At 47.2% G+C, this 14,549-nt stretch overlaps 1 protein-coding gene and 1 long non-coding RNA gene across 4 annotated transcripts in view; one reads left to right on the forward strand and one right to left on the reverse strand.

Moving 5' to 3' along the window:
• Nucleotides 1-1,644: 1,644 nt before the first annotated feature.
• Nucleotides 1,645-9,616, reverse strand: LOC148183155 (uncharacterized). Its single transcript, XR_015773780.1, has 2 exons — nt 9,529-9,616; nt 1,645-3,337 (listed from the first exon to the last, which is right to left on the reverse strand). It is a non-coding gene; the product is annotated as an uncharacterized LOC148183155 (long non-coding RNA).
• An 839-nt stretch (nt 9,617-10,455) lies between these two features.
• The window catches only part of ZNF423 (zinc finger protein 423), a 225,293-nt gene continuing 221,199 nt past the window's right edge, over nt 10,456-14,549 (forward strand). For all 3 annotated transcript variants that reach the window (XR_015773810.1, XM_088062406.1, XM_088062407.1), the window contains exon 1: nt 10,456-10,561. Coding sequence is in view for 2 of the 3 variants with exons in the window: in XM_088062406.1 (XP_087918532.1) it covers nt 10,522-10,561 (40 nt within the window). In the remaining variant the exon portion in view is untranslated. The remainder of the gene's footprint in view (nt 10,562-14,549) is intronic.

Here is a 14,549-nt window from a genome sequence, read left to right on the forward strand (position 1 = left end):
TTAATTATTTAGTACATAGTAACTAGATATTTAATGCATCTGTACAGCTATTGTGTCTCTCTCCTCTGCATGTTGATTAACATTTTCTCCATGCAGAAGAACAAACCCGTGCAGTAAAACATCCTTTCTGACATGAAACCCAGTGGCTGTGCAATGCCTGCCCCCGGCGAGGCTGGCTCCCCTCGGGAGCCGGACCCTGCACCGAGCGGCGGAGCCGCCCCGGGGCCCCGGCACTTCAGGAGCCGCCCGCGGCCCGGGGAGCGATGCGGTTCCGCAGCCTCGGCCGAGGAGCGGCGCTGGGAGCGGCGGCAGCGCCGTGCGTGTCGCGGCGGGCTCCGGGGCCGAGCCCGGGGCAGGCTGGCACGAACCTGAGCGGCCGCGATCCGGCGGCTTTGGGTGGCTTACGGCTGCCCCGGAAAGGAGCCGTGCCCGGCGGGAGAGCCCGAGCCGCCCCTGCCGCCGCCTCCTCCTTCTCCTCCGCGCCCCCGCCTCGCCCCGCGGCGCCGCTCGCTTTCTCACAGCTCCCGCTGCTTCCCGTTCCTCCCCCGGCTCCCGTTGCTATGCCCCGCCGGGCCGGCCGCCGGCAGGAATTCGTGGCCTGTCCAGCTGCTCCCAGCGTGGCCCCGCGCCCCGGCTGTGCCGCCGTGAGCCCCTCCGAGCTGCTCGCCCGAGGCTGGGCACGGCACCAGAGCTGCGGGCTCCCAAATGCTGCACCGGGCTCCTTTCCCACGGCGTGGCTGCACGGAGCTGTGTTTTTCTCTCGAGAAGACATGTCAGACCTGACGTTATGTTGTTCCCCGAGTGGCGATGGCTCCCGAGAACGGCCATCTCTTTGGGATCGCATTCCCTCGGGATCTGCGGGCAGGAGCGTTCAGCCCCGCGGAGCCGGCCTCGCAGCACCCACCGTGCCCGGTGGCGGTGTTCGAACTGCCCCGCTGCCCGTGCCGTGCCTTTCCAGCTGCATCCTCACGGCAGTGCCGACCTGGGAAACCCCCTGGCAGTCCACGGGAGTCTGGTCGCCCAGACAACAGTGGTGGTTGCCCGGAGAAGTGTGCAATCTTCTGGAGTAGGGGCTTTTCATCTGCTGCCCTCGTGGAAGTTTGTGCCCGCCTCTGGGAAATTCCACGCACCGGGACCCTGGGCATTCGGTGCCTGATTGGAGGACACGACAATTGTATTGAGCTACGTAGCAAGATAACCAAATAAACAGCAGGGCAATTTTTTAAAGTTGATATTGTTATAAGTATTTTAAGAATTTGCACTGATGCATTTAAAAATATGCTTTAGGATTTAAAAATAAAATCCTAAAAATAAATGTAAACAAATCCAGTTCTCTTTAAACTTTATGGCCTCTCCTATTTTGCCCAGCTGGCTGGAAGCATTATTGCTGATAAAACTAATTCCTTTCTATCAACGAAAGAAGTCCTAATAAGAGAAAAATAAACACAGCCAATCATAGGATTTAAACAGAACATCAGTTGGGATGATAACTCTGTGAGCCTTCCAAAACCCACTGGAGAGATGAAACTAAGAAAGGTCTGAAGAAACCTATGTACATTCTATAGAAATTACTTACTGAATTTAATAGAGAATGAGATATTTTCCTTGGATTTTTGACATCATAATTAAATAGCAATGAGATAATTTTCTATTCAATAATTTTTTATTCAATAGTGACAATATAACTTTCTTGAGAAGTTTTTTACAGGAATAAAAACTGTATGTTCTTACACTGCCACCTGCTCTCTGCCACAAGCTCATCCATGTTATCCCACCAAATCAGAAGAGGGACCATAAATATCTTGGTATTAAAGAACAAACTTTCTTTAAAGTGCCTCATTCAAAACTGCCTGCAGGTCTGCCTGTGCAGCTGTGGGGTTTGCTAATCAATAGCACCATGCAGTACGTTGTGTCTTTTTGCGTAATTACAGAATGAAAGCAGGCACAGAAAAGAACCAAGTGGAAACTATTAATTTTGTAGAATGCGACTTGATTTGTGTTTCGGTTTTCTTTTCTTTAGTTCAGTGAGAAGGAGCTGCAAGAGGAGGTGACAGCAGCAGTTAGGCTGCCTGTCCTCAAGCTGTTTGGTTTTATGTGAAGCTGTGGTTTGGACTTTGCTTTTCTGGACCTGTGAACAGTTCTGAGGGTAAAGAGGCATCATCCCCTGGGGATGTCAGGCATGGACAGGCTGAGCTGGGGCACACGGTACTGCAGTTGTGAGCACTGGCTTCGTACCAATACTTGCCAAAGTGGCCAGTGATGATTTTTATGGCAGAGACAATCTCGAGGAGGTTTTGGTGCAAAGCATCTTTAGTTGGTGCACACTTTTTGAAGACGCAACAGCAGTAGTAGATGGCTGGGTAATGCTGGCAGGATTGGAAAAGTGTTTAAGAACTATTATTTTTGTTTGGTTTATGAGGAAACAGAGGTGGGGAGAGATAGCTTCTCCCTGTTATTTTATTGAGAAAACACCAGTGGAGTGGAAGCCTTTGGAAATGTAGGAAGTTTTAGACAAACTGTGCCTACCCATGTAAAATGCTTCTAAGAGTCCAGACATGGGGACAGGTTGCTCTGTGAGTCCTGACAGGAGCCGGTCCAGATGGCAGCTGCCTGGTTGTGTTTGGCAGTGTTTGATACCACATTTTGAGAGTTTCCATGGTGTGGGTGCCTCCAGTTCCCGGGGTGAGTTTGCCCCGAGGCCTCACAGCACTTCCTAACTCCTGCTGGGACCGGGCTTAATGGCCGAGAAAATCCACAGTCCACCTCGAGAGATGATCCCGGACTAGAGTGAATGGGACTTCTTGACTGCAAGGTGGAAGGGAAGGTGCAAGGAAAAGTGATGTGCCCACTATTAGTTATTAACACTGCTAAACCTTTTCTCTGGGTAGAGAAATCTTCTGTCTCTGGAGTGTAATTCTGAACATCTCATAAACATTACACAGATACATGGCACGGAAATTTATAATCAAAAAAAGAAACAAAGATGCCTGAATATATGGGGGACATGAATCACTCCTAATGCTGGAGGTCGATCCATAATACCTTAAACAAGTACTCAGAGTCCAAGTGCTAATTATCTGCTAATGGGGTATTTGTTCTCCTTCAGTTATGTAAAAGTACACAGCATTCAACTCAAAGAGTGCACTTAAATGGCTTTGTACTGGTGGAGAAGGAACAGCTTTGAAGGCTGCTGCCATGCTTTGCCCTGGAGCTTCTGGAGCCCCTTGCTGAGCTCCTGGGCTGCCCTTGCTGTGCCTCTCCTCTCCTCCGGCTTTTTCAATTGTCATTCCAACTGACTTTCGTTCTCCGTATCGCAACATTATCCGAGTCAATAGACCTGGAAAAGATGTGAATAAAATCATAAATCCTATATGGTGGCGTTTGCCACCGCTGCTGGCCAGAGAGCAGCGAAGATGCCTGTTGAGTATAAGGGGAGCTTCCTTCCGAATAACAAAGCCCGGTAAAGTGAATGAGCTCTTTGATCGCAACCCTGGTAAGAAAGGGTCTCAGTGGGCACAGTGAACTACTCTCACGGGGAAAGAGATGCAGTGACCCATCCTCATTGCAGAAATGCCTTGTCGGAGCTTGCAGAGCTGAGCTGACATCAAGGAGAGGGTGAGGGACAGGAGCCCGTGCTGAAGCCAGCAGCTGGAGAGCCTGTAACATACCTCCACTGGCCACCTCACCCCAGAGCCACCGAGCACCTTCCTACCAGGGCTTCACCCACTTCTAACTAATTCAAATGAATAATGTGGTTTTAATTCTTTATGTCCTTTGAGCAGCAGTACAGACCCACGACCAACAGAAATGAAAAGAACACAGAATATGTGGATCACAAAGAGAGACTTTTCTCTGAGCTGTGACAAAAATATGGAAATATGATACTTTCTTATACTAAACATTGTAAGTTATTAAGTAACATTATAATGCTCTAAGTTATCATTACAGGAATATTCAAAAGGCATTTGCAGAGCCTGGAAAAGTCTTTGTGCTAAAGGTGGTTTTGTCATGAAGTGCAGATCCTCTGCCTGACTTCCTCACCTAATTTCAACAGAGGCCAAAATGAATACTTTGCTTGGTCAGCTATGGAATACCTGCTTGTATTTGTAGGGCATTGAATGATCTGTGTCTTTAGCACTATTATTACTATTAAAAGTAATGACTTTTACTGTAACTGGGGGGGGGGAGGGAATATGTGATTATTCTACAGATGGGTATTTTGTGATATTTGAGCTAGATTCAGCTCCAGTGTATGATCCTATTTTTCAAAAAATGTCACTAACTGCACTACTTACTCTATCTTGATTTCAGACTATTGTATCTTCCTTACCTAAAAAAAATGACTGATAGAAGTAACAGCCAGATACAAGTGAAAAATAATTTTAAATCACTGTGCTTATTAGAGATGTGTTAATAATAATATAGGTGCACATGGCATGTGCACATGAAACAGGCTCCTAATCCTGTTTGTACTAAAATGTGTTTCACAGTGAAACTTCCCCTTTGTTTTTCAGTGCCCTTGATAACACCTCAATCCCTTTTCACTGTTGCTTCCCAAAGTGTAAAGTCAGGCGCTCTGTCTGGATGCTGCCTGCAGACACCACCAATTCTTCATGTGAAGCCTTTCCTTTCTGTGCACATGCTCCCTCTGGAGCACCCCTGCTTTCTGCTGCTCTGTAGCCCAAATTTAAGGCTATGTCAGTCCTTGCTTATGACTAAAATGTTGGATGCCAGTTATTTATTTATGTAAAGTGTTTGGAAGCTTTAACTCAAGAGCACCATAGAAACTGGGCTGGTATTGTAGTCGGGGCTTTTATTCAGGTTGCCTGATGCGCTGTGGATGCTGCTTGCCTTTGTGTGCTCCAGCCCCATGTTTATCCCGACGCTGCCTTTGTGTTCCCTATTTGACATATTTTACTGTAAATAAAGAGAGACACTGTCTTGCAGCTGTATCCACTGTGACATTTGACTCTCTGCTGAATGATTGCATTGTGCTGTGTGCTTTGAAAACATTATCTCTTTTAAGAAATAATCTAGTCCTTTAATAGTTTCCTGCATGTGCCTGTATTCCTTTGCACACACCCAGAGAGCTCAGGTGTTTGCCCACCTCTGTCACACCTCAGCCAGAGCAGCTCCTGCTGTGCTGAAGGCTGGTGAGGGTATAAGTGCCTTGGATACCAGGTCTTGGCACTGCTCAATTTCCATTTTGCCTGGTCTCTTTAGCTGCACCCTCTGATCAGATTGTGCAGTATGGCTTATTCTGGGGCATCAGCCTTTTGCCACATTTCTTAGATATTATACAGTATCTCTTAATTAGGTCTACACATATAATATATTCTTTATTATAGGTTGACTCTTACTGGCTGCTCTACAATTATAGCGATCTTCCCTCTGCTGCCTAGTAATGGGTGATCACCCACCCAGTCTTTTTATGTGTTGAAGATACCCCTCTTTTTGATTTTAGAAAGTTTAAATCCTTACTGAGGCTGGCTTTCTCAAAGCAGGCCGGATACATTGGGTGCCTAACTCCCATAGTCCTTGTTTAACATTCCTTTTATGAAGTTTGTGTTTTTGCCTTTACACAACTTTGCCATTTTTATCTAACTTGTAATTGAAAACTGATTCTGAAACACTTTCAGAATAATTCTCTATATTGAGAAATGTATAGCAGTTTGCTCTAAGTATTGAATAGAAATAGATCTATAACTATAGAGAGGCTGGTAGTCCTACCTACATTTTCCAGAGAAAGGCCAATCAGTTTCCTATAAGGCTGCCACGGTGGGACTATCTCAGATGTCACTATTGTTATGGATGGCATCTTCCTGAAAGTCATCAGACTTTAAAAATGATGTTCACTGTGCATGCACGTGGCAGAAGAGAGCAGAGCAAAATGAAATCATCTTGAATTAGCTGGCATGGAAAGCAAGCGTATCAGTTTCCCCCAGAGAAGGAGCACATTGAAACCAGCACTGGTGTCTTTGAGGAGAGGCATGGCAGTGAGCGGAGGGGCAGGGACCACCACATCCCTGAAGATGAAGGCTTGGTGTCTCAGTGTCAGCCTCATGGGGCTTTGATGGCAAATCTGATGGAGGAGGTGGCGGATGCCTCCACCAGCAAATCCTGTTTTCAGACAAGCCATGCTGAGCTCGGGGGGCTCCTCTGCGTCTCAGGACTGGTTCCCTTTCGCCAGCAGCTGCGTTGTGTATAGTATAGGATCTGTGTCATGCATAATATAGAACAATGACATTCCCAAAAGGGGTTACAAGCAGAGAATCCGGCATCCAAATTGTCCCAGCGACCTGATGAGACATGGACGTCATTCGGAGCTGCAGGAGGGCTCTTGGTTCTCTCCCGGAGAGAACAGCTCTGCACTCTGGCAGTCTTGGCTTTGTGCTTTTATTAAAATTCCCCAGAATAAAAAGAAAAAGCATCTGTGAGGGGAACAAGATTGATAAGAGATTCAAAAAATATTTTTATTGCATTCTTAAATTACCATAATTAAATTAAATTATTAAATGTATTTTTATTAAATTAGCACACAGGCTGGTGTCACTTGCCTTAAATATTTTAATAAAGCCTGTGAAGTCTTCCCTTGTTATTAGCACTCTTGGAATGTATCTATTTTAATGACAATATGAGTTTAAGTTCTGGTGTTGGGAAGAGAGCCTGGATGGGTGAACTCCCCATTTCTCTGGGGGGCCCAGCAGGGTTATGGGGTTTTCTTTGCTCAAGAGTGGCTGCCGGACCACGTAAACTCCATGTACATATATCTGGAGGAGATGCACAAATGATGTGTTGTGAAAATAGAGCAGAAAAGCATTTAGACACATGTTGGAAAACTCTGTGGAGCAGAGATGTAGTTATAGAGCAGGGCCTGGAGGAAATCTGTGTATTGCTGGGTTTGAAGATAATAGAGAGGGGTGAATTCATAATTATATATGTGTATGCTACATTTAAAGACAGATTTCTCTGATTAATTTTTTCTGTCAAACCTACCCTCTCGCTTTATCTCTAGCTATAAACTGGATGTTTCTCAACGGATGCCACCATGAAAGGTAATGGTTTTAAGGGTGCTGCTGCTTTTGCAACAGCTGTAGGAGTGAACTTGAACTACTTTCAAGGGAGGAGCTGGGGATGCTCAGAGCAGGGTTCCTCACCTTGCTCTGAACCAGGTAGGGCCTTGCAAATAACCTTTTCACTGGTTCTCTGGCAACTGAAAATGTAAAAAAAATTAAAATGAAAATTTATAGATTTCCTGATGAATTTAAGAAATGGAGAAAAGTTGGTTCATTTAAATTGCATGATTTAAAGTTATTTTAAAAAAATGTAGAAAATGTGGGAACAGAGGGCTGGATGGCAAAGGGGCTTGGGGTGGCAGTGGGGCTTGGGAATTACTTGCCAAGTGGAATGTGTAAAACTAAGATTGAAATCCCCTCTTTGCTTGATTGCACGGGGATTTGAATTTGGGTCTCTGAACTCCTCTGAGAGTGCCCAACCGCCAGCACATTCTGGGATGAGAATCTGTCCTGCTGAAGCTGTTCTGCTTTGTAAGAATAATTAAATATTCATTGGGCCAGTGAGAGAACAGAAACAAGTTGATAGCCTGGGGATTAAGCCTCTCCAATAAGACAAGGATACTGAAGTAATTCAGTTCCTGATCCAACTGATGCTGAATGGATATGAATCTAGGGTCACGCTGACCAAATTTACCATGATCTGGTGTTTTTCAGTATATCTGTATCATAACACTTTTTTCCCCTTGTCAACCTTCCTTATTTCTTTACAGAAACTGCTACTACATTGGCTTTTATAGTGGTGAGTCTGTGTCAATTAGAGTTATCCCCATTTTTATTGGAATCAGAATTGTGGCTATGGGTTCTTTAGCAATCCATCCTTGTTCCTGGCTGCCTTTTTGAACCCTCAATTTGCTACTTAGTGCAGTAGGGTGGAAGAAGTATACCTTGATTATAGGAGTGTTACAGGAAATTTTTTTTACTGTATGTCCAGTCTGTGGCAGTAATCAGTAGGAGGGAACTGTAAACCTTTAATATGACATTAAAAAACCCAATAGTTTCTGTCAAACCTTAAGAAAACAGAAAATCAACACTAAACATCTATTCAAATGTGATGCTGCACTAGGAAAAATTTTTACAGTTCTATACTGAACTCCATTAAATGACAAACTCATTCCTGAGCTGCTTGGGTTTCTTTTGGTGCGGGGAAAAAAGAAAAAAGGAAGATATTTTCCAGATGGAGTTCACTAGCAAGAAAGCAGTGCCCATACCCAGCCCCCTGCCCGAAGGCTGGGCAGAGTGCAGCCTCCTCACCACTGGGGCCTGGCTTCAGCACCTTCCTCTAACAGGGCTATTTTCACAGGATCTTAGCAAAACTCATTCCTTTCATTCAGGACACCTTCTCTTTTGATGTCCAGATATACAACTGGGCTCTCGTGATGGCCCATCACGTGCTGGGGTGAAGATGCTTGGAGACATAATTCCTCTGCTTGGGGCGCAGTAAATGAAGTGCTGGATGTACCTTGTTCTTACACAGCAGTAAAAGCTCCGTGAAACGAACAAACCCTATCTAAATGGGAGAGGAAACCGAAGGAGTGTTTATCTTGAGTAATTTCATTCATAACTCGGCACCAAGTGCTCCGGGAGATGACAAGTTCAGATTTTTCTAGAAGCTGCTCTCCCAGAGGAGAGGCGCAGGCAACTCCAGGTCCTGCTAAATTTAACACCTTGGGAGAGGCAGAGTAAAGTAACTCTCCCTTCCAGCTCCGCACAAACAGGCAGCGGAGGGGTGTGTGTGTGTGTGTGTGTGTGTGTGTGTGTGTGTGTGAGTTAAAAACCGCCTGCGACTTTTCCCGCGGTCGCTGAGCCCTTGGCCCTCTGGGGGGGGATTTCAGAGCCCCCGCCCCGGTGCAGATCAAGAGCGGCCCGGCCCGGCCCGGCTGCGCGGGGGCTGCGCTCTGCGGGCCCGGCCGCGGACCCAGCGCGGGCCGGACCGGGCCGGGCCGGGCCGGACCCGACGGGGCGGGCGGGGGGGGGGGGGGGGGGGGGGGGGGGGGAGGGGGGGCGGCGGCTCCGCGCGGCCGCGGGTCCGGTCCGCGGGGGGGGTCCCCGTTTTGCGGGCGGCCGCTGTATTTCCCGGGCCGTCCATGGCTCGGTGCTGTTGGCTCTCTCTCCGTCTGATCGGCGCAGGCTGCGCGGGGCTCCCTACGGGATCAGAGCGCTCCCCCGCCGGGACTCCACTCCTCACATCCTCCTGCTGGGACTCAGCTACATTTCCAGCCAAGCCTGGCTTTATTATGTGTGTCTGCACTGCAGCCCCAGCAGCAAGATCAGGAGGAGGAAAAGGAGCCAGGACAAAGAAAAGAGAGGGAGGCTGGCGAGAGCTAAAGAAAATAAAAACCCAGGGCAGCAGCGGCAGCAGCGGCAGCAATGAAGGCAGGAACGGTGCCACCTTCCAGCGAATAACCCATGGAGGCAGCTAGCGGCCCCGGCATCGATGCAAAGAAGCACTTACCTTGTTCCGCGAAGTGCGTGCGTGCAGGGGAAGGCGGCTGCGAGCGCGGCCGGCCGCGGGGAGCCCACCCGCCCGCCAGCCCAGCTCCAGCTCCAGCTCCGCGCCGCGCACGGCCGGCCGCGCCGCGCCGGGGACACGGGGCGGCCGCCCCTCGGCCCCCGCCGCCAGCATAAAAAAGGACTCGTCGCCCTCCCCGGCCAGCGGCGGGGGCGAGGAAGGGAGAGGCAGCCGGGGGCGAGCGGGCAGAGAGGGAGGGAGGGGGCCGAGCGCGGCCGAGGGAGGATTTAGGAAAATCGCAACAAGGTCGCACCCCCGGAGCGCCCCGGATTGCCGGGGCCGGAGCTCCTCGTGGGTTTAGACACTGAGTTCTCGCCGCGCTCCCTCCCCCACCCCACAGCCAGGGACCCCGCACAGGGCTCTGCTGCTTTCTTTTTTTTTTTTTTTCTTTTTTTTTTTTTTTTTTTTCTTTCCCTTTAAAAAAGAATTTTATTATTCCGAAAGTACGAGCCGGACTGAGCCGCAGGGCGCCTGCAAACTTTAAAGGGAACAAAAAGGCGGGTGGGGGCGCGGGCCGGGCTCGCTTTGCGTCGGTAGAATTTGCACATCCAAGGGAGGGGGAGGGAAGGAAGGAACAAAAAAACCCTAAAAACCCAAACAAACAAAAAAAACAAAACAAGAAGGAAAAAAAATATTGCAACTGTTGCACCCTCGATTTTTTTTTCTTTTTGTTTTTTTTCTTTTTTTTTTTTTTCTTTTTTTTCCTTTTTCCCCGGGGGAAGGTGCCCGAGAGGGTGGAAAGAGGAGTTGAACTTGCCGCATTGCAACAGGCGAAAGAAGTGAGAAAATCAAATAATCGATCCCGCTGCTGCCGCTTCGCCTCGCAAAGTTTGGAGGTGCGGGGGGCGGGGGGGCGAGAGAGAAGGCAGGGAGAGGAAGAGAAGGAAGGGACAGGAGGAAGACGAGGAGGAGGAGGACAAGCCACGGCGCCCGGACATGTCCAGGAGGAAGCAAGCCAAGCCCCGCTCGGTGAAAGGTAAGGCATCCTCCGCCGGCCCCCGCCGCCGCCGCCGCCCGGCCCCGGGCAGCCGCCGCCGCCTCCGCCGCCGCGACGCGGCCAATCAGGACCGGGGCCCGGCTTGGCGGGGATTGCGAATCCCCCCCCGGTACGGGCTGGTGGTGGCGGAGACCCCCCCGGAACCGACGGCGTCTCCCCACGCGGAGCATCCGCCCGCCCGCCGCCCGTTCCGGGGCTCTGTGGTACCGCGGTGCCGGCGACACGTGTCGCGATAATTGATGAAAGAAGCCGGTGGCATCGTTGAGGCGGGGAGGGAGGAAAGTTTCGTGGTGATGCTCGGGTGCGGTGGCGCATCGGCGGGCCGGGGAAGGGAGGAATGAGCTCACTCGTGTTTTAGCCGGTTAGACCGAAATTAATGTTCCTTTATGATTGGGAATAGTAGCGCCGTCTGTTTGCTCCTTCTGTCCAATGCGCGCAAGGGTGGTGAAAGAAGGGGAGAATTAAACCCGATTTGATAGATAGGGGTCGAGAATTTGCTTGAGCTTGAAGAAACAATGGCCAAATTTAGTAACGGCTTTATGAGTAAAGGTTAGACATTAAACTACGCGTATTCTTCTCCATGCCCAGCGAAGCGGCGTTTAAAATCTTCTATTTACCTCCATAAGAAAACAGCTGCTGGAGAAACGTAAAGGGAGGGCCGGGACCAGCCCCGCGCCGTACTGCACGCCTTGCCAGCTTTTTGAGTTTTAAGTGAATGGGTGCGAGAGAGAAAGCGTGATTCCCGAAGCCTTTCGCTCCCAGCCACGAGGAGGTTAGCCGATGTTGGGGAAGGTTTTATTGTCCTCTGCACAAAGCAAAAGTCGCAAACTCAGAGGACTGGAGGCTTTGTTGTAGAAGCACAAAAGGATCAGAACTTTGGATGCCCAGAAGATGAAACAAAAAATCCAAAGCTTTTGTAATTAAATAACTCGTGAGTGAACAAAATTAGCGTGCAATTAATCGACCAGCTGAAGAACAAATTGAAACCCCGTCCAGGGCCATTTTATATTATTTGTGACATATTAATTCTCTAATAGATGATTGCAATGTAAGTTGTATGTGCTTCAAATGTTTCTCAAGTTTTTGTAAAGTCGGACCTTCATATTTGTACAACCCACTTAATCATTTTTCCCAAAATTAAGAGCACCTTTTGGCATTGTGCTGTGGGGCAGGTTTGCAGCATGGCATTGTGACCCTCCACAATCCCGGACAATCTGCTAAAGGAGCTACTTCAGTAATTGGTAGATGAATGCTACAGTCTCCGGGCAGAAGAAAGGGCAGAGATAGAGCTATTTCTAGGGGATGCTCTGAAAGATATTGTTTGAAACGAAAAGAATCACAGTTTGAGAACAGTGGAGCAGGCCTTGGGTCATGACTTCTCCCAGATGAGGAGATCACATTTAGTGGCCAGGCCTCTGGAGTTTAAAATATTTTCCTGTGCTAAAATGTCACATTTAACATTCAGGAAATAGTTCTATGCCAGTGCAAACAATGTTTGCTCTAGAAGCTCAGTTAGTAAACCTTGACATCTTCTGACATACAATATTAGATATTTACCATTTATTACTCTTTTGTTTTCTTCCTCATTACTTTTAGGCAGCAGTATCTCTTGCAAGTGGTTGATACTTTATAACGAAAATTTGACTTTAATTCTGATATAGAACTGATCACTATTTACATGATCACTTTTATGAATTGAAGCAGGTAGCTTACTGGCAAGTCATAGCTGAGAAACATTATCCCTGTAATGTAGAAATATCTAGAAGGTCTTTGCAACAGTGAGCTGGGTGAAGGCCAGTTTTTAAAGATTCTAAATATTTCTGATGTCTCTAGGCACAACAAAATGTTGTTTCCATCTTCAGCATAAACTGGATGTAAATTACAGGTCTTAGCTTGAGCTGTCTAATGGGGAGTCTAAGAATGAGCTGAATCTGGGTGAAATTCTGAATAATAGGAGGCAGCTCATATGTGCATGTAGGATAAAGAAATTCTTAATTTCTTTCTGTTCACCCATGTCTTCTGCTTGTAAAAAGTCTGTTGTATACATTTTGTGGTCTAGGGAGCTGGCAACCCAGTAGATTGCCACAGTACATGTTTCCATGGAAATAATTGAGATGTAATAAATAAAGGCACTCTGAGGTCATAGGTTTCCCAATTCAACCGAGAAGAAAACAAGCATAAATTACGTGGATATATGTGTGGCATTTAGGACTTAAAATAATGTAACATTTTTCTCATTTCCATCTTTTATTTCACTTGTTATAGCAGCTTTGCTATTTATTAACCACTACAAGATTTGTGTATCCTTTCTCATTCAGAAAGATTATGCCCTAAAATAGGATCAGTCTGTGCCTGTGATGAAAGGGATTATTCTGCATGCAAACTGCACTTTAAGTGGGAGCGATGCTGACTTTAAAGAAGTGATTGACTTTGACAGAAGTATCGAATGTTGACAAGTCTTAGATGTGCGTTATTGAAAATGAAGTGATAGCAAACCCAAAGTGGATGCCAGCACAGCTGCAGGTCAGGTGCCCCCTGTGCTATATTATCAGGTCTCAGGTTCAGCCTGGCAGAAATTTACAGTAATTCCTATAGCTGAAACTCCAGCAGTAGCCCTGGGCTTCCCCCTGACATGGAATTTATGATTTGCAATACAATTCACTGATTTGTTTTGACCATTGGTTTGTGCAAAGTTGAAGACACTAACCTTATAGCTGTGGTTGGGGACAATGTTGGCTTAAAGGAAGGTGGTCTCATGTCAATTAGAACGGAATAAACACGTGAGTATTGAATATTTGCTAGTTTGCAAAATAAACACTTAGGGGACAGTGTGGTGGTGGTAGTGGTGGAGTAAAATGCTTTCTGAAGCTTTACTTCACATCAGAGATGAAGCCCATGAAAGTAATTTTCCTCAGCACAGACTCTTGCCCTGTTGCCAGTAACCTCAACTGCTGAGAGCTTTTCCATCTCTCTGTAAGGAAAAGTTATACCTTACTCAGTATTGTTAAAACCACGTGGACCTGAACCCCAGAACATAACACAGCTGTCAGTGTCAAAACACTCTGTCTTGTCCCCCATTACAGCTGATGGGTGCTGATATTAACACCGGTGTCCTTAAAAGCTTGTTTGGCGCTGGAGCGGGGTCACCCAGTCCGCTCAGGGGGCTGAGGAGGGCAGGTCTTCCTTCTTCCCCTTGGTCAAACTGCAGCTTCTCACGCTTGGGGGTGGTTCTGGAAGGCGCAGTGCTGGGATGCGGGTAACAGCATTTCCAGTGGATTTCCAGTCCCATGTAATGGTTATTGAGGCATTACTGGATTCCATTTGTGGGACTGGGCTTGCGCTGGCACAAGGTTTTAAGCATCAGATGCACTTTGGCTGCTGAATTTGACAGTTCTGCAAATTGCTGTCAGCTTGTGGGGGTATTTTGTGCATAAACATGCTAGCTGGTAATCAAACTGTTTTGCAAAAGAATGCACTAATTAACTCTAGATTTGTTATCCTACTTGAAGTTGCAGAATCGCTGTCATATTTTTTTGCTTTCTGTTGGCAAAAAATGCTGATAGAAACTTTTGATTCACACCCTACCTGCCTCATTTGTGTCAGTCAAGAAGAGAAAAGGGGGGTTGCTCATTACTTCATTATCTGCAAAGTAAATAAAAATACTTCAACCATTTGCTGAGTTCCAATTAGTTGATTGCTATGAATGATCTTCTTTAAAGGAATGCTGTTTTACCTATCTGCTCATACAAAGGTTTGATTTTGAAAGTCTTGTGAAAAGGATTCTCTTTGTCTTGATTGATGTCAAGAATAAAAGCATGATGGTAATATCCCTTTGAAAGCTATTGTATTGTCAGCTCTGGCTGACAGCAGGAGGCCCTCCTAGTGCTATAGATTAGCGCTGTGAAAACACTGACATTTTCTTTGTTATATTGCTGTTGTTCTGCTTGCAAAGTCAATTATACAATGT

The sequence above is a fragment of the Pseudopodoces humilis genome, chromosome 14, assembly GCF_049639895.1.
Source record: "Pseudopodoces humilis isolate 2021_Gansu_Grassland_sample_001 chromosome 14, ASM4963989v1, whole genome shotgun sequence".
NCBI classification, from domain to species: domain Eukaryota; kingdom Metazoa; phylum Chordata; class Aves; order Passeriformes; family Paridae; genus Pseudopodoces; species Pseudopodoces humilis.